Raw genomic sequence first — 19,999 nt, 5'->3', positions numbered from 1 at the left:
GAAGGCCAAAACCTGCATACAAACCTAATCTGTTTTAGAAGCCCTTCCAAATAAAACAACAATTTGAGCTTGTACTGACAAGTTGGAAGGGGGTTGGGGGAAGTTTGTCAAAACAGTTATATTTTTATGTAGCCACAAGAACACTCATTCAGTTTATAGGATACTACACTGCCAAATAGGCTCTAGCTCTCTTTCAGAAACAAACTGTGAAGGACCAGCAGAGCAGACCTGTGAGCAGACTAGTTTTTGTCAATAGGTAGATCCTGTTTTTATCCTATTCCTTTTACCATGCAGCCACATGATTTCTGAGCAGGGCAACAGGTATTTCTTCTGTTCTCTCTCTGTATCTCACACAGCTGATGTGGGCAGATGAGCAAGCACGTTCCACGGTTTGCTACTTTCCTCTGCCCCTCTTCCCACTTCATAACATTGGTTGTTTTCTTGTGGCTTTCACCTTAGTATAAATATTGCACTAAAGTGATAGAGCTGGCAGTTTTTGCCCAGCAGATTCCCATCATCAGAGGTGTCAGGAAATAATAAGAGCATGTTTGGGGCTGAACTGCTGCAAGCGTCTTGCAGGTATGATTTCTTTAGGCAGTAAAAGTACTGACAGTGAATGATGCTTGGTGGAATAAACAAACCTAGGCAGTCAATATCACAAGTTTCTGCCATTTATGCCTATGGTCTTTTCCACACGAGTCTTCCCTCATGGGGAAACAGGGAGGAAAGTTTCTGTCTTTTAATCTCGTGTGTGTGATTGGTGCCCATTCTGTTTCGCATCTACAGTGGAGCTTGTCCTGAATAAACTGGGGAGGTTTCCCGTTCAGGTCACTGAGAGCACACGTATTGTGTTGAAGGGTATGAGGGGAGGTAATAGCAGGTCCTTCTCCGGTGAATCCATGCCAGCTTGTAAATAGGGAGGTTTGCATCTGGACTGCATCCAGATATTATTTGGTTGCCTTCAACAAAATAAGTTCTTCCTTCCCAGAACAGGTTCTGCTTGTTGATTTCAGATCAGTCGGGCAGCAACAAAATGAGGTGACCCTTCTGTTGGGTTTTGTGCCAGTCTTGTGTCTAACAAAACCTTTTTTGCCTCTACAGATCCCTGTCGGTACTGAGATTGAAGGGATGAATATTCTGGGACTGGTGCTGTTCGCTCTGGTTTTAGGAGTGGCGCTGAAAAAGCTTGGTGAGGAAGGGGAAGATCTGATTCGCTTCTTTAATTCGTTCAATGAGGCGACTATGGTCTTGGTTTCCTGGATTATGTGGTAAGTGTGTGACTCAAGATACATCTGTGGTACAATGTTATGTTCAGTTCATCTCCAGCTTTTTCCTACAAGATCCCTCATCACAGCAAAAATGGATGTCATGGTGTCACATGGTGGGGTCTTTAATTATTGCTTGTGCCCAGTAATCAGACAGTCATGCATAGCTTAAGGTATCAGTCTGGAACACTTCAGAGGGTTGCTTAAAAATCCTCTTCAGGACTCCTTTTTGACTAATTAGCGGAAAGAAGTATTTCTATTTCAAAGTAGTATAAGCCTATGGCTGGCTGCCATCATGTGCCTGAAGGCACTGGCGTTGAGTGAAAAAAGGAGATGTGAGCAAGTGAGGAATATGGTCATGTGAAGGCCAGAGATGTTTGTGCTTGGAGTGCACTTGCAAATGCAATGCATAACTAAAATAATACTTGTAGCATCATGCCGTGATTTTTCTGTTGGTCAAAAGGTTGTTTGTAGTGAACTGAAAGATATCTCGGGACATCAGAAGATAAGATAACCCACTCACTGGTATTGATTTGGGAGAAATGCAGTTGAGTGCATTGAATACAGAACCCCACCTGTTTACTTGCATCAAAGAATGACAGAGAACCGATGTTCCTCTGTATAGAAGTGGGGAACAGTCTCCAGGGCTGTGCTCTTCATCCTACTGAAACAGTAGTGCTGGCTCTTGAGTGTTTTGTCATTGTTACCAGCACAGCCTGAGTTACACAGCAGATCTTTAAGTCTTTGTTCCTCTTCTAAGATCTCTTTCATTTTCTTGGATGAAGCAGGAGCTAGTGTTACTAGCAGAATGATCAACTGTTTGTTTCTTGTTTGTGCTTGCTTCTTCAGAGATGTTTCTCTTTTCCATTTCACATCCCTGAGAGTAGGTATTTCCTAAAGTTGATTGTTTATTTTGTCTTCTGCCTATTAATGAGCAAATCCATTATTTCACTTACTTCCCTTGAATCCAGATATACTTATGGGGTGAATATTGCTCTGACCAATTTCACAAACCTTTTGGCACCTAGAATAGTCTGTAAGTTAGGAACTGGAGTACACTGAACTTTCTCATTAGGCAAGAAACCACTGTTAGAGGACGCAGCAAGCACCTCTAGAGAGTGGTTCAGGCCACCTAAGCTGAGGTAGGACCAGCCTTCTGACCATGTTTTCTGTCAGGTAGGATGCATCTGGGCCTCAGAGCAGTAGCATGGCTGTTCTTGTGCAGCTGGATGGGTCTAGGCTGCTCCTCTGAAACCAACAGTACTAACATCTCACACACAAAATATTCATAAGGGCTGCTAGCTAACAAATTAAGGGCGGACATTTCTCACTCCCTTTCCAAAGCTATTGGAAAAGCTGTAAGCTTACCTTAGCAGAAGTATTTTTTTCCCCTTTCATTCTGCATTTTTCATTCCTACTATTTTCCTCCCTCTATGAAGTAGAAACATTCTAACAAAACACTGGATTTTACACAGGCAGATCTCTGTATTAGTTGCTGTCATAAGGGAATGAAAAATTCGAAGTCTCAAAGCAGCTTAAGACTTTTACTCTTGAGTGTAATTCCTTGGACACTGAATACTGATGAAAGGCAGTTCGAGTATTCAGCTGATTACAGTGCTAACACTTCAAGCCAATCAGTTGGTATATAATCCTTTACTTTGTGGATTATCGGGGCCACACCTGACTCTTAACGGTGCACTGCACCATAACCCTTACTTGTTCTCTTTCCTTCCTTAAGGCTCTTGTGTCGTCGTGGTATTTATTCATAATCTGTCAAGATGCATGTACTTCCCAAAGGATACTCTGAAATGAGTGAAATCATACTACCAAAAGAAAAGGCAGCTTGAGTTCATATCTAGTAACATTCAACAGCTGCTCTCAGGTTTAGCAGCACTTTGGTCTCAACTCTCAGTTCCTTCCTCCTCTCCAGCCTTGCTCTTCAAGGGGAGGGATCCAGCCTCAGCTCTGAATCCAGTGTATGTGTTTGCAGAGCTTGCACGGGACTGGGGCTCAGCTAGATCTGGCTCATCAGGGTGCTCAGAAACATAGTTCCAAGGCAGTATGTTGCGGAACTGGTAGAAGCTAAGCAGGGAAGGTTCAACAGGCCTCTCTAGAGGTTTGGCCAAGGGAGGACAGAGAGGGGATGCTCACATTGACCTGGGACATAAGGAGGTGCTTTCTGCACAGAGCAGAGGAGCTGCAGAACCACTGAGGGAGAGGCAGGCTCAGAAGGAGTGAGTGATCTGGGCAACCTTAAGGCTTGCCCACCTTTCCAAACCTTTGCATGCTTAACCAAACCTCCTGAAGTTTGTCATAACTTCACAGATCAGCATCTCTGAACATGGGCATTGGATTGGAGGGGAGAGTGGGAGAAAAAACAGTCTTGATTCCTGAGATGTACAAGCAGATCTTTTGTAGTCACATGTGCCTGAGGCATGGTTTTGGAGAGCTCTTTTAGAATCTATTAATCCTAGAAGCAGAAATGAATGGAGCATGGACAGCATCAGCAGAGCTATTCAGACACAGACGTCCCAAGTAGAGTTTCAGAGGAACTGACTTTTGACCTGAAATGATTCCTGCGGTTCACTTAATAGCTGTTGTGCTGTAGGTGCAAGGGCAATTCTGTCTTTTTGGGGCTGTTCCCAGTTGCGCTACCAGGACCAGAGGTGTGGCTGTGGCCCGCAGGTGGCCCTGCCCCTGGAGCAGCTCCAAGTGTTCGTGACAAAGGAAACCTCAAACAAATGCTGACGTCCTAAGACGTGGCATGTTTCTAGGTAGGAAGCATGGGAATGTTCATGGCTGTTGGCTTAAGCAAAGCTCTGGAAGCGTGGTCATTTAACTTAGTGTTTTGTAGGCAAATAGCAGAGTTAATTGCTATCTTTGGCACGTGTATCAGCAGCTTGTAACCGAGCTCTCTGGTATGGGCTTAGCTTTTTCTTTTCTATGCTGAATATTTTGGCACCCAGTATGTCTACCATTTTCATGACCTAACTTCATACTTCTGCTGGTAGTCACCACATGTGTGAGACCTGACTCTTCCACTCTGCTCCAGTGACACAATACTGCTCCTTTTTCTTTCCTACCATCTGCCATCCCTTCAGCAGTGACTTTAGCTTTGGGTCTTTGCCTGCCTTCCTCCCCGATGGACTAAAACTCCACACCGGTGTCTTGGCCTGATAGCTTCTGCCAGCATTTCTGTGTCCCTTTGGCACTCTCCTAGCTGCCTCTTTGAGAGCCCAGGTGAACAGAGCTTTTGCACTTGGACTGCTTGCCTTCCACCAAGAAACAATGTTAGAGAGGCCTTCCAGATTTGCTTAAGCACTACTCTTCAGTAGGAGCAGCATATTCTTCAGAAGAATGTTATCTCAGGGACAGAAAATGGCATGTTTTTCAAGGCTTTCTGTTTGTACGTAATGACAGGCAATATTTCTTTACACAGGTATGTACCTATTGGCATTACGTTCCTTGTTGGGAGCAAGATTGTGGAAATGGAGGATATCATGCTTCTGGTGACCAGTCTGGGAAAATACATCTTCGCCTCTATTCTGGGCCACTGCATCCATGGAGGAATCATTCTGCCCCTTATTTATTTTGCATCCACCCGTCAAAATCCATACCGTTTTCTCTTGGGCCTTATCACACCATTTGCCACTGCTTTTGCCACTTCCTCCAGGTGGGTTTCTGTGCTTCTTTTGGTATTATAGCCTGGTTATGTTTGGCGCTGTAAACTGCTTATGTCTCAAACACCAAACTCTGTTGAGTTTTAGTGTGAATATTGTTCCTGAGATTGCAAAAAGAGACTTCTGAGCGTAGAGTCTCGTTGTTGTCATCAGCCTGCCACACAGAATGTACTGATAATTAGCCATTGAAAACAATTCCTCAAAATACTGGAACTGTGGTATGATGCTGAGCTGGAAATTTTTTTTGGGAAAAGGTGAAAGTATTTACCTTAAAAGATCCTGCGACCTATCATTTCAGTATTAAGTGATGGACTTTGCCCTGAGTTTAGTTCTCCAAGTTCAGAAGTATCTGGAACAAGTTTAGACTAATTTTGCAGAGGCAAAGCAGACTTATTAGCTAGTGTAAAGGGACTTAACATTGATTTCAAAGATTTGGACTGATGAGCTTTTATTTGTCATAACCAAACTATCAAGCATGTCATTTACAGTTTTCTCAAGGGGCAAACGCCTGATCAAATATTGTAAGTATATAAAATCATTTCAGGTCATCTCCAAAAGTAGATGCATATCTGTCAGAGGAGCTGAAGTACATGAAGTAGGTAGGGGTTTATTAATAAAACCATGTAGTTTATAATGCAAGAAATAAATCCAACAATTGTTTACTATTATTAGTCTGTTCATTTGAGAAGGCACTAGTACAACATTAACAGAGATTGCTGTTGCTCCCATTGTGTTTATATTGGCATCTATTGGTGTATTTTTGTGGTTTGAGACTTGATCATTCCACAGCCCTGTTAGGCTGCATACTGTGTTAAGTCATGAGTTCTTGCCCCTGAGAGATTAGTCTCCTTATCAGCTATGTCTGGAGGGAAGCAGATTATTAAATACCACTGCTCAAGACCAACAAGTAGGGTCTCTCATTGCTATCATGACAGAGAGGGACCATAAAATGACATCTTTTTCTTGACAGTCCTGTCTGCAGCATGTTAGAAACATGAAAGCCATGAGATAGTGACTTTCCCTTCAGTGCAGCCTGACACTTAGGGTTTGACTTTTCCCTGTTCTCCATTTTCTAGCTCAGCCACTCTCCCGTCAATGATCAAGTGTGTTGAGGAGAACAATGGAGTCGACAAGAGGATCAGCAGGTTTATCCTTCCTATTGGGGCGACTGTAAACATGGATGGAGCTGCTATTTTTCAGTGCATGGCAGCTGTGTTTATTGCTCAGCTGAACAACGTCGACCTCAACCCTGGGCAAATCTTCACAATTCTGTAAGTTGCTTGGTATTGCAACCACATCCTTCTGGCTCCCAGACACATTCAAGCCTGTGGTCTCTCTGTTAATAGCTAGCAGTTTGCATTCCACATCTCTGACTTAAAGCTTGCGAACTGCTATGAAACATAATTATAGGGCGATTAAAGGATGGAGTCTTTCAAGCTTTATAAGATTTGCCAGAATCTCGATTTAATAAAAGGTGGAACCTGGGAGGGGCAATGGAATTCTGAAACAGACTTTGAGCTGTTTAAAGCTGTTTCTCACAAGAAATTCCTCTGCTTCCTTAAGCATCTCACTCCCCCACCTCTGCTCATCATTAAGCTGGGTAATTGAGGCATGCTGCTCTACTCAGAAAGCTACCCCAGATTCTCCCTCAGGATGTCTTAGAAAAGCGTCCTGTCAGCTCATCAGTCCTCTATGTATGAATTTTATACTAAAGACTCTGGTCCTGCTTACCTCTGCCCTTCCTACCACTACATCACTGGCTTCCCAGGTTGCACCCATTGTCATTCCCCTCCTGACTGCTTTGCCCCATTTTCCCCCTCCACCACCTCAGTCCTGCTTCCTTCTCCAGGACTCTCCCCTCTGTGCCCGGAATACCCTCCTATGACCCGTATCCCATGAAGTGCCAGACTCTTCATTTTCCCTCCTCAAAATCCCCTAAGTGAGGATCCTACAAGGAGTTGTAGCCCTTCACTGTGCCAAGAGGCCACAGCTGTATCCACCAGATGCCTCCTAGGTCTGATTCCTGGCATTTTTAACCCTCCCTTGCCAGGTTTTATTTCCTTCCTTATTGCATTTCCTAGTATACTGTTTGTCTATTTAAGGCAGGTCTGGGACATTATTTTATTTGCTGGTAGCCAAATCAGCTTTTCAGGTACTCTTACTAAATCAGGTGTTAGCGCAGGCCTGAGGATTATGCAGTGACATCCCAAGGAAAACTCCATGGCAGACATCTGCACACAAAAAGGTGTGTGGTCCGTGTCTATAGCACATGCACCATAGGTTTCCAGCTCCTGATTTAGGGTCCATGTTTGAGTACAAACCAGACACAGAGAAGGGACAGTACTCTGCATGGCAGGGTTTACCTTTATACATTTGGGGCCAGGAGATGAAACGTACTCAGCTTATCCGAACTGATATGTGACTTGGAAATGGATATATCAGTAAGGCAGCAGGATAGAGTTGTGTTAGTTTGTTGTGTGTGGTTTGTGTTGTTGTTTTCTGAAAGGGCAATCATGGTATTAAACACAGAGCCATTGCCTTTGTAGCTGCTGTGGACACCTGCTGAGCAACTGTGCTCTTTACCCATTACTTTGCATAAAGAGGAAGGAAAGGCTTTGCCTGGGAAGCAAATGATCTGTGTGTCCCATGCTGTAGAGTTTGTTTTCAATTCCCATAGCGGGGAAACATGTAACTAAGTGTAGCAGAGGAGTGCTGTAGAGCTCCTGCTAATGGGTTGTATATTGATTTGCAGTGTGACAGCGACCGCATCCAGTGTGGGTGCAGCTGGGGTCCCAGCCGGAGGAGTGCTCACCATCGCCATCATCTTGGAAGCCATTGGACTTCCAACCAATGATCTCTCCTTGATATTAGCGGTGGACTGGATTGTGTAAGTACTTTAGGCCACTCGTATCTGCTGTTGCATGACATGTAGCATGTTCAGCTGGAAGCATGGGGCAGTGTAGTGAAAGTAGCACAGTATAAAATAAAACCCTACAAAATATGGCTGCCTACAGAACAAGTAACTCCTGACAGATAATGGAAAAGGTGGTCGCTTCTCAATTAAAGCAGTTAGTATGCTAAAATCTCTCTTCAGCTTTTTTACTCAGCCTTTATTGAAACATATTTCTTCCTGATTTCAGTTCCCTATAGAAGGATTGTTAAGAGTTTGTTGAAGAAGGTGTTGATATTTCTGGAAATTATCTGAACACTAGGAGGGGAGGGGGAAAAAGGAAATTGAGTCTCAATAATGCTGGAAAGCTTTCCTGGTCACATGTTTGAAGCAGTCTCCATCAGAAGCTGTTGTCAGCTACTGTTTGAACTGTTTTTATAGTTCAAGGCTGGTCAAAGCACCAACAGAAGCGTCACTGAGAGGTGTCATCCATTGGCAGGGAGGGACACAGGATTTATGGCACTCATCACAGCTGGAACATGCTGCTCGGAGTCCCAAGTTTAGTACACATTATTATCACCTTTCCAGTCTTCTAGGAAAGATGTAAAAGGTCAAACCTTTGCTCAGCTCCTTCTCTTCTTTGCAAGAGCCATTCCCCTTCTTGAAATATCAGAGATTAGCTCATTGCCCAGCTTTGTTTGGAAAAGTTTATCTCACCACTTAGCTTAGTTATGTCCTTGTTAAGGCCTAAATTTACCTTCTGTACTACCTAAATTAGATTAAGGAAAGCCTAGAAAATTTGTTTTGCTCTAGCTATTGGGGATGCAGCCACAGGTGCACGATAAGTGTAAATGCCATGTGCAGATGATTTCTTATAGCTTAGACGAGCCCTGTAGAAAAGAGTGTCTCTGCTTTTTCTTGAACAAGCATCTGAGCACTCATGAATTACAGCATGATTAGAATTTAAATACTAGTGGAGTAAACACAACCTGATAATTTAAAAGCATTATCTGCTTTCAGGCCACTGGGTTGAAGTTCGGTAGTGGGCTGAAATCACTGGTCAGTACGGGTCAAGCAATCTGAATCCCATTGGGGTTTTTTTTCCAGTTGATGGGTTTCTGGGCAGTTCCTGGTTTAGACTGTACATAATCCCTCTGCATTGCTTTTTGGAAATAGCAGCCTCTTTGTATAGATGATGAACTTCCACAGCAGATGTTAGGAGGCCCAAGGACAGTATTGAATTCCAGAGGCTGGGAAAGGGGCAACTGTATTGCTTTCTTCCCTTCCGACACCACACATGCTGTGGTGCATATTCCTACAGCTTCATTAGGGCCATCAAACTCTTTCTTGCTGTCACTTCTTGGGGATCAGCCAGCTCCGAAGAACAGGAGAGACGGGTAAAGCAGTGGCTAGTCCTTAGTATCCCATTTTCCTAAGGGATTACAGTAGTAGTTGTGCATTCCGCAAGCTGTACTTGCAAGTGCTTGGAGGCAAGAGTGAAAAGCTTGCCCTTCCTTTCTCTCTGGGCTGCCTTCATTTCAAAATACGTAACATCCCTCTGTGGTCAACACCATTATTTTAGCCAAGGAACTCAGCCTTGCGGTAACAAAAAGGGGAAGGAGGGAGGAAAGAGTCCCATGTCATGTTTTAATGCCAGCCATTTAATTACCAGAGAGGACCACAGTTACAAATTGAGCACATGTTGAAGTTAGGCTGCAGAATGACTAAGAGAAGTCTCAAAAGGCTCATGAAGAATTTGTTCTTCTTTGACCCATAAACCTCCTCCATTAGACCCTGCAACATGGTAGTTTCCTTTTGTAGGACCAGAGATTAGGAGAGGTGCTACTAGCAAGAAATCCAGGGAACACAGTCATTTGACCTGCTTTTGGAAGGACCCTTTAAGTAGCTTGGGTTAAGGTACGAGCCTCTGTAGCTAAAAAAGAGAGCTGGGTGCTCTGAGTCACCTTCTGGATAAGCCCAAAATAAGTTCCTGCTCTGAACTCACATTTGAAAAAACGCTGGTCTGGGGAAGGGGGAGGAGGAAGGAGGTGGGCTGGGAAAAGAAAGATGCCTTAGAAAGAGCGGTACCATTGCTGCAACCCACTGAGAGACCAGGACCAGCTCACAGTAACACGTGGCCCCACCTTAAACCAGCTCTGGTGTGCATTTTTAGTTCTGAAATGGTGATGATACTTATGTGGAAAATACCTATCGTAACAACATCTCCCTTGTCTAACTCCACTGATGTTAGTGGATCAGCATGTGTGAATCAGCTCCCCTTATTGTATTGTAACTCTCTTAAGCTAAAAAACTGCCGCTTTGTTTTTTGTTTCTGATCTCAACCAGGGACCGAACCACCACAGTTGTGAATGTGGAAGGGGATGCCCTAGGAGCGGGCATCCTCAATTACCTGAACGAAAAAGAAAAGAAAGAAAAAGAGCAGGATCTAAAGGAAGTCACTGTAGAAGCAGTCGCTAACAGCAAGGCTGAAGGGGAAACATCGCCTTTGGTAACCCACAAAACCCAAGTCTACAACACAGCCAGTACAGCAGACCCTGAATCCAAGGAATCAGTATTGTGAACTCGACGCCATTCGTCAACACACGTCCTAGAGGTGGACCAGGGACGTGTTAACGCATCTAGACGTTTGCAGTGCTAACGAGGGCTGGATGGCTCTTGGAAGTGTTCAGTTCCAGTCTGTTTTGAAATATGCTGGCCTGGGGAAGGGGAGGGAGGTGGGGTGGGCAGAGAAAGGGTGTTGAGAAAAAACACTCGCTTTATAATAGTATTTTGATAATTCATATGTATACATGTATATGTGTTGCACATGTACACACATATATGTGTATGTGAAAACAATGCCATTGAGGCTTCTGGTTTAACAAGGCTTCTGTTAGTAAAGGCTCATATGGGTTGGAGATGAGGAAACAGACAAACCCAGTATGTGCTTATCATAGGGGAAAAATTAGTAAGCTTATTGTACTGCTGTTCGAATGCACATGCAATTTAGAAACTCCAGAGTGGCTGAAAATGTTGCTTAAATTTTGTTTCTGGTCTGGAAACACTGACCATTACAGACGATATATGAAGCAGCATTTTTCTCCCACTCCCCTTCGTCTCCCATTCTCCAATCCCTTAAAAATGTCTAAACATGTCCTGAAAACTAGCGCTTTTTTTCCTTTTTTGATTAATATCTGATTTAATATATAGGGGTCCAACCCTTTTTCCATTGCCCCACCGCATTGCAGCTCATAGCAGCTTTCCTGCCTTTTGATGAGTAACTCCCAAACTTTGGGACCAGACATAGGAGATCTTCATGCAGATCAAGGACTGGTTTTCTCCTTTCCTCTAACCAAGCTGTTAAGGAAAAAAGTCCAGAGGAAACACAAATCTTGTTAAAGTGATCCTTCTGGGGCTGAAAAAAATGTAGAGTGTGTTCCAGCCTAAATACGTCTGAAAGAAGCTTGCCTGTGACAACATCTAAAAGTTTTCTCTTCATAAAAACATGCGTGCTCCTTTGCCAGCACGCCATGTCCTGCTTGTGTTTGTTTAATGGGTCAGTTCAAACAAGTTAAGTCATATCCCTCTTCCAGCAAAATTGAACAGGGCAGGAAAAAAATCCGAGCATACAACATGTGGGAACTGATGACAGGCAAGTCTAAGTGTTGGCTTGAAAGGGGAAGAAGGGAGGTGAGTTTATAACCTTGTGTAGCTCAATGACCTCTCAGTGCTGGGGCAGCTCCGTACCTGTTCCTGCTCAGAGTTTGGTCCTGCTATAAATGTCCTTCTATCAGTGGCTTACATTTAGTAATTCTGGGTGGTGCTGGGTAGTGCTTAGTGGCAACTGGTAACCTTTGCTTGAGGCTGAACCAAATGCTTCTGGATTCTGACTCCACCTTTTTTTTTTCCCCTGTACAACATACTTCCTGAATTTGCACCCCAAACCTGAACAAAGTCTGGCAAGCTTATTGCAAAGATCCTGTTGGTTTATCCTGTTGGCTTGCCTGGGCTTGTGATGCTTTCCCTTGACTATTTTATCAAGATGAGTGCATATGGTCAGTCTCCACACTGTTAATTCAGTAATAATGTACATATACACTTAGCTCTGATATAAAGTAATAGTAAGTCTCCCTTTTTCTTTCTCCTCTCTTGTCTCAGAGGAAGCTATCTTGGAAAGATCTCCTGTTGCTGATGATTATGTTCATGGCACTAGGAAGAGGCAGCTCCAATTCCATAGCAGCAGCAGCCTTCATTTGCAAAGCATCCTTACTGGTAAAAGGACACTATGAATTTTGCAAAAAGATGCTCAGAATGAGATGTGGCTACCTCTGAGGGAAAACACAGTGAGTGCGTCATTACTGACTGTTTAATCATGTGCAGCAGGGCTATGCAAACAATCAAAGTAGGAAAGGATTAGTCAGCCTACTGAGAAACTGCAGGTGGATTTTCTTTTTAACCAGTTTATTTATAACCATGTCCACAAAATTTGGTCATTCCTTGGCTCTTCTTCAAAATGGAAGGAGACAAACACAATTCTCTAGGGACATCCTTTGCCCGGTATTTATTATTTCATTTTTAGCAGATCAAGACCCACTGAAACTTTCCATTTCCTCCCATTAGAATCATCCCAGCTCCTTTCAACTCAGGAAACCAAAAGTGCACTCTGTGGCTGACAATCAAAGCCAACAAATAAGAGGTGTTTTGAAAAATGTTGGAGGTTTGAAAAAATGGTTCTGAACAAAACTTCTTTTTTTTTTTTTTTTAAACAAGTTGAACTATTTCTTTGAAAAGTCTGAATGCAGCAGAGCCCCAAATACTTTGATGTTAAAGCAGTGTTTGGATGTCTCAAGGAAGCTGAAAATCATGACTGTTCCTTGCAGGCTGGGTTCTGTAGCTGCATCAGACATTTTGCTGCTATGATGCTCTCCCTCTCCATGACACATGAGGCTGGTATTGGAACATTAGAGCAGGCAGCACTCAAATGACAACTCCTCTGGAGCATCACAGCACCATTTTGGACTAGAACATGTCTCAGCTTTTTTCTCACCTGAAGCTGTTGTTGCCCACAGGTAAAAATACTCAACTGGGCAAGCCAAGAGACTGGGCTTCCTCGCGGGCAGCACCTTGCCGTTGCTGTACTGATCTTTCGTCCCTGTGGTGCTGCAGCCTGATTGTGCCTCGTCCTTGTAGCAGCAGACTGTGGCATGTTCTTTCTGACAGTAGATCCCAAGAAATGGTAAATTAAAGCAAATTACCTCAGAGTTGTCTTAGTATTTTCAAACAGCAATGCAGAAGCTCAGAGTCTTTGCTGAAGAATGACCCTCCCAGTCCCTACTGGTGGATTCCCACGTTTTGCATCAATGCGCATGTCTAGTCCCATGTAAAGCTCGTTAAAGCAGTCAGATTTAAGGAGGTCAAATCATCTCATAGCAGGAATTTAACCAAGGAAATCTAACACTCCTTCTCCTGGAACCAGGTGCCACAGGGTTTATGTGAACCATGAGGATTCAGGTCTTAACCAGCCAGAAATCTGTAGTCTTACAGAAGCCCTGCTTTAGACTTACAAAGGTGCCAGTTCTTTTGTTGTTCATGCACCGCAAGAGGGATCCCAGTTTTTTCCGTGGAAACAGGAATGCTCTGTAACTGCTGCTTGTCAGAACATCTTCTCAGTCTTTTCTGTATCACCTGTGTCAGAAGTTACATTTCTTGTTTTTCTGTGATGTTCTCATTCCTCACGGTGGCCATGCCACATCTTCTAGGGCTCTCCACCTGGATTCACTTTTGGTTTTTAAGGTACAAATGTAAAAGATCCAATATTACACTCGAACTGTAAATAATTTGGCACATTCCAACAACTGCCCTTGTAACAACATGAATCCTGATCAAAAGTCCGATGAAATAAAAGACTTGCCATTTGCTTCAAGTGGTCATGGTCTTCAGGTAAGACCACTGGGCGAAAAATGAATGGGCTGTTGAAGGTTGTGCATTTTAAGTGCTGTCCTTGACCTGCAGCACAATGTGTTACACCCAGAGCTTCCTATTTTGGGTCCCTGCCTCACTCCAGGAAGCTACGAGCTGAGAAGGTGCTCGGTAGCAGTGCAGGTGTAGCTGGTCATACCTGCTCTGCTCTCACTCAGGCACTCCATGAATTTGGTGCCGTGTGGTACTTAACTCCAATGTCTCTTGACTGGATGTTACGTTTATGTTCTCCCAACATGACTGTAAAATTGGAAACCTTTACTCAGTTGCTTTTAATTTCAAGAGGAAATAAATTCCATCTAGAAAACACTATTTTTCTTTTTGGTTTTAGTCTTTGTTTTGGAAGGTATAAATTCTCTCCTTAGGAAGGCAGACTACAAACAGCTCATGTCTTACCCTCTAGTACAGCATTGCTTCTTGGGAGAAAGATATGGGAATATGGAAGAGTCTGCAAGCCTTTGACATGCACAATCACATTTTGTCTGTGCCATATATTCTGCCACTTTTACCTTTTTCAGTAAAGTTTCTTTGACTGTTCTAGATCAACTTTTACTTCTTCTTCTCCAGGATTGGCTCTCCACTCCATGCTGTATCCATCTCTGCTTGATCTCATCCCATTTCCTGGAATGCCCTATGCTGTTTTTATGTATTGGTGGCTCAGGTATAAACGGAAGGGTGGACAGAGTTCCAAGGGCTCCAACTGGTCCTTGGGAAAGTAGTTTGCATTCTGCCTTGCTCTTGTCCTTAAGTCACCAGAGGTTTGTGAGACTTAGTAATTTAAAGAGTTGCTCTGAGAGCACGGAGCAGTATCTGTCTCTCATCCTGAGAAAGGTGCTTGTTTTGCACTGTGAGATGTGGCTATGGGTGCCTGAAAAGCTATGGAGAGCCATGGAGGGTGCCAGCACTTGGCTGCTGTTAGGATATTTTCAGTGAAGACCCATTATTCCCAGGAACTGAGCTTTAGCTGAGTCTCAGCTGGCGTGTTGGTAATTGCACTACAAGATTCAGTAATTGCAAAGAGCTTTAGACCCTTCTGGAGATGTCTCTTGCAATCACGGTGGCTTTTGTGTTGAAAACAGACTAGGGCCAAACCCAGGGTTTCCCCTGCAGTGATGTGACAAACATGGCTGTGTCCTTTGGACACAACAGAACTGTGGAGCCAGCCAAAGTACCAAATCAGTTGGTTAAACAACCTCTGCTTTGTTTTTTTCTGAGCAGCCCTGTTACTGCCTGAAGGGGCGATGCCCTGAGCTGGAGGTGGTGAGAGATTGGAGGGACAGTATGAGGGGCAAGAAGGTTTCCTGAGTGCTTGCTCTGTTCCTGTACTCTTCCCTGGACATTTACTGTGGTTGGTGCCAGAGATGGACGTGACCCAGTGTCACTGTTCTTAAATTCATCCTCCTGTGGTTCCTCTATATTTTACAGCAGGAATAATGAAAACTGAGGTGTTTACGTAGTTCCCCTTTCAGTCAAGTCAGAGGCTCTGGTATCTGTGTGACTGACCACCCTGCCATCTGTTGCAGGTTATGTCCTCGAGATCTGGCCAGAAGTACAAAATCGCCACTTCTTTCTGTGAAGATTTGCAGTGTTGGTCAACAATCCAGGCTGAATCTTCACTCTGGTCCTCTGTTAGCACAGCACATTTCTGGAGCCATTGGAAAGCATCTTCCTATTGGAAATCACCTTTTTTTTTCCCCTCCCACAGGCAGTGAGCAATGGGCTTCAGGTAGAAAGTCAAAGGACCAGAAGACAAACTCACCAAAGGAAAAAATGTCACATCTTCATTGATTTTCACTGGGCCGTGGCAGTTCATGGTCATTTTCAGACCTGCCTGTAATAACTGATCCTGTGACTGATGAACGGCACAGATTTAGGCAGGTCACATAAATCCTCTGCTTGTGCTTCTTTTTCTGTAAATTAAGTTTACAGATACTTACCTCTCTCACATGCAATAGTGTGGAGGATAGCAAGCTGCAGTTTTGGGAAAGGACTCCTAAGACACAGAGCACTAAATCTTAAAAAATAATGGACTTTAAAAAAATCTGAAGGGAATCAAATAATTAACATATGCATCATAAAGTCAGAGTTGCTTTGTTTCTGTCCGGTTTCCATTGAAGAAAGAGCTTTTCAACTAAAAAGACAAGTTGTCTCAGCAATATGGGCGAAAAGGTGGAGCAAAATAAGGAGGGTTGCAGGGGGAGCATCACGGAGGACAGGGTAAGCAAGTGTGTAAAGAAGCTAAAAAAAAAAAGGCAGCATCTTTTCCTTGGCATTTTGATACAGATAGCATCAAAAAGACTGCAGGTGTTTGTCCAGCGTGTAGCAGAGACAATGCAAATCCCTGCCCACTGACTGGCCAGGATTTGCAGGAAGAGCCAGACGCTGAGCACTGATGATCCTGGAGCGCATCATTCACTGAGCAATGCGGAAGCATGGAGCACACCAGCCTGGGGCTCCGATAAGCTGCTGCTGGCCGCTCGCCATGAGCACTGGAAAATAACGGTACAGTTCTGGATTGGGGATTGACCCACATTCCTCCTTGCAGGATAGCTGGGACAAATGCCCCTCAGATAAATGTGTGGTGGCCATTATTCTCCAAGGACAAAGAAGACCTTGTTATCTATGCAAGCATATTCATATTCATTTGCTGCTTTGGTTTCAAGGAGGAGTGAAAAGGGTTTGACAAATGATCTGAAACTTTTTCTAGACATAGGGCAACACGTTAAGACAGTTGCCACAGAATATTTCAAGTCTGACAAGAAGTGATCGAGAGCCTTATTTGGCTCCCATAGTTCTCTCTCCTCACATCTGAACACCAGCTTAGGAAGTTAACGTTAACACCGTATTCATTCTCTGCATGGGGTCTTCACAGGCATTTGCGACCAGCAGGCACCGTTTCACAGCTACAAAAGTGAACACATGCAGAAAAAGCTGAAAGAACGCTTTCTGGAGTCATGTGAAGAATCATCATGCACGCTAGGAGCCGACCTCGAATCCTGAAGCCAAGTTCATTGTTAGCGAACAACTATCACCTCCCTTAAAGAATTAACATCTGGGGGTGTATAAGTGTATTTTAGTATTGATACCATAGTATTAATAGCATGTCAGTGCAGCTTCATCGCTTTTCTTTTTGGAGAGATGGAAGTGGAGAAGTAGAAGAATTGTCTTCCCTCCAGGGTGGATTTTTTTTAATAGAAATGGAGAAAGACAATCTCCTTTTCATTGAAGACTTCACAGTGTGGTTACTGATCTGCTGACACTGAGATAGAATTTGATTTATCATCCTCAGTGGCTATGAAATCTTGTTTCTATTAACCACTGATCTTGGTGCCAACAAGAGGTGAGGACTGTGGATGTTTCAGCAGGCCAACTGCTTTTACTTGAAGTCCTGCTCAAGGAAATATTTATACTTGTCTTTCCCAAGGCCAGAGATGCTGACTGCAAGGCAGGCAGTCCTACGTGCAGAAAACAGCACGAGGAAATGGCTTTTGAGCCAACCCTGTAGTAATGCAAAGTTAACAGTGTGGTTTTAAGCCACAGCAACCAAGAAATTTGGTATTAGATATTCCTTAGGACAGCTTTCTCTTGCTCCTTCTGGTAACAATGCCGGGAGAGTAATACACTTCTTTTGCAAGGATGTAGTTAGTAACTGAAGCTGTGCTGCATATGGCAGATCGGTTCAACTCAAGTTAGTTGCAGTTACATGTTGCAGAAAGAAATTACCAAGGGAAATCTTCTCTGAAGGGAACTGTTTACACATGCCTCAATCCCCCAGGATTACATTCCCACAGAAAGAATTGTGCTTAACCACAAAAATACCCCAAATATTAACTAGTTTGGATTGTAGCTTTTTTCAGAAGCAGAAGGAATGCCACGAAATGGACAAGCCTGGGCCTTCGCTGGTGTGCATTAATGTAATTGCCTGAGCTTTCAATAGCCTGTGGACTTCTGGTGGAGATGATACCTCCTTAGCAGCATCGGGGCTTGATCTGGTCCTCTTAGGAAGATCGTGTTCAGTAAAGCAGCAGTAAGGGTATATTTTTAAAACTCAGTGGCTATAACTAGAGGTATTTCAGATGCTCACAGATGCTCCACAAGAAAAATATGTTTGCTAGATGGTCTGTGATGATGCAGAAGCAAGGCTTCCTTGTTTTTTGATCAGTTTTATCTACTCTGGATCCCTCTTGCAGAGTCTGCTGTGGTCCTTGGAGTCTGCCCAGACTCCAGCAGGACCAAGCTCCTATGATACATAGATTAAACTTTAAGATATTCTAGTGCCATGTGAGGACATAGACTGTCTCCCATCCTGTTACGAGGGGATGAAGATGTAGCTTCAATTTTGGAGGAGGGGGCTGGGCTGAAGAAAACCCTATTTCATTAAGGCAATACCTTAGTGACATTTTATGCTTAATAAGTCAAATAATTGTGACCACGGTAGTGCAGCTCTGGCTGCCTCCCTGCTTCACCCTGAGGACCAGGGTGGAGGTAATGTGTTTGCCGTCCCTGAATGTTGCAGTCTTTTAAGAATATAGTCATATATAGGCTTTCTCTGTCACTATCCTGGCCACACTTTGTAAGGTCATCCCCAAAGCACATGGTACACGGCATGGAGAGCATGTGTAGCGCTACAAAGAGCTGAGCGTACCTCTGCTAATGGGAGATGAGCCTCTTTTTCTGAGCTGCTTCTTGATTATAGCAAACTGAGACCGACTTACTCATCACTTTGTCAGATTTTGATTAGATTTTTATTAATCCCTCTAGATTTTAGGGACAGCAGGACCACCCCAAAGGCACGAGGAGTCTCTGCAGCAGAGGTACACAATCTGCCTTATTATCCTTCAAGGTGCCTTGTCCTGGTTCCCTTCAGGACAAATTCCAATATGCTGTTTGGTTTTTGAATATAACTATGCACCAAAGGTGAGAGACTCCATTATCCCTGGAAACAGGAGGGAGAACGTGATGTCCTGGTGTGGGGCAGGGAAAGTGACTTTCTTTTCGTTATCCTGTAAGCTCTCTGTCAGCAATCCTGCCTCTGATGTGTGTCTGCCTGTGTGTGTGCTTTTGTTTCTACATGAACACAAACTGCTCTAATTAGGGGGGAGGATTCTCGTATTTTTATATGCTAAGCCATTTGATTAATTATTTTAATAAAATGACAGAGAGATGAACTCTGAAATTCACTGCCATCTGCTCCAGTACAATCCAGTATCACTGACAGAAAGGTATCTGCCTTCAGATAAAACCTAGTGCTTAGAGTAACCACTCCATTGAGTAAGTACTTGTGCTATGTGGGTGCATTGATCCTTACCAACATCTGTAACCGTTCCTTTTTTAAAGCTATGGGTTTAATCCATGTGACTCTGTATCAGCCTTTTTATTATCTACCAAGAACAGATGTACGTGCACATGTGCAAAAAAAGACCATATTGCTTTGTCTATGGGTGTGTGACCCTGGGGTAGATATTACAGATGTTTACTGTGTTGCTGTGCACCCTTTGGCGTAAAAACTGTCCCTGCCTGCCCAGCAGGAGCACAGTCCTGTGGCTTGGGCTGAGATAGTTTATTGTATTTCCAGGGTGACACAATAGAACACTCCCAATCTTTTTCCCGTCTCTCATGGAAATGTATATTTGTTCTCTCTTTGTGTAGCTTCTCAATCTGAAATAAAATTTGCCCCAAATAGAATTCACGTTTCCATCTTTGTTTGGAGAAGACCCAGTCTTTTAGCTGGGTCAGCCTTGCTGGGGCAGCTGGTAAACTCTCTGCGACTCCTTTGAAAATGCCCCTCAATGATAATTGTGTAACTTGGTATTTGGGCCCGTGTGCCCAGATCATGCCCTTTGCTGGCATGCTGCTGTCACTGATTATTGACATATCACTCCATTTAACGCCTTCCCTGGAGCCCAGGGCAGCCTGCGCAGGGCTGTGTTTCCCCAAGCCCTCTGCACAGGTGCTCAGCTCTGCGGGGTGAGTATTTTTTGTCCATGTGTGCCACAGCGGAGTACAAGGGCTGACAGACAGACCTGCTGCCTGTTTTGCGTTCGCTGGAGAAGGATTGAGGAGCAGGAGAAATCATCTAGCAAATCCTTTGCCATAGGCAACTGGAGGGGTAAGTTGAGGGTAATTTTCCACTGGACGCACAGTCTGAGCAGTGTGATGGTGCCCAGGTTTGCTATCACAGTGGT

At 43.9% G+C, this 19,999-nt stretch overlaps 1 protein-coding gene across 1 annotated transcript in view; it reads left to right on the top strand.

Moving 5' to 3' along the window:
* Positions 1-19,499, top strand: part of SLC1A4 (solute carrier family 1 member 4) — a 36,541-nt gene extending 17,042 nt beyond the window's left edge. The window contains exons 4-8 of the mRNA XM_065836007.2: positions 1,102-1,268; positions 4,705-4,938; positions 6,022-6,216; positions 7,698-7,832; positions 10,182-19,499. Coding sequence (XP_065692079.1) covers positions 1,102-1,268; positions 4,705-4,938; positions 6,022-6,216; positions 7,698-7,832; positions 10,182-10,416 — 966 coding nt within the window. The 3' untranslated portion in view covers positions 10,417-19,499. The remainder of the gene's footprint in view (positions 1-1,101; positions 1,269-4,704; positions 4,939-6,021; positions 6,217-7,697; positions 7,833-10,181) is intronic.
* The last annotated feature ends 500 nt before the right edge of the window (positions 19,500-19,999 follow it).

This window comes from Patagioenas fasciata, chromosome 3, assembly GCF_037038585.1.
Source record: "Patagioenas fasciata isolate bPatFas1 chromosome 3, bPatFas1.hap1, whole genome shotgun sequence".
Lineage (NCBI taxonomy): Eukaryota > Metazoa > Chordata > Aves > Columbiformes > Columbidae > Patagioenas > Patagioenas fasciata.
The sequence above is the reverse complement of the archived record's forward strand: the minus strand, read 5'-3'. Positions and strand labels throughout refer to the sequence as shown.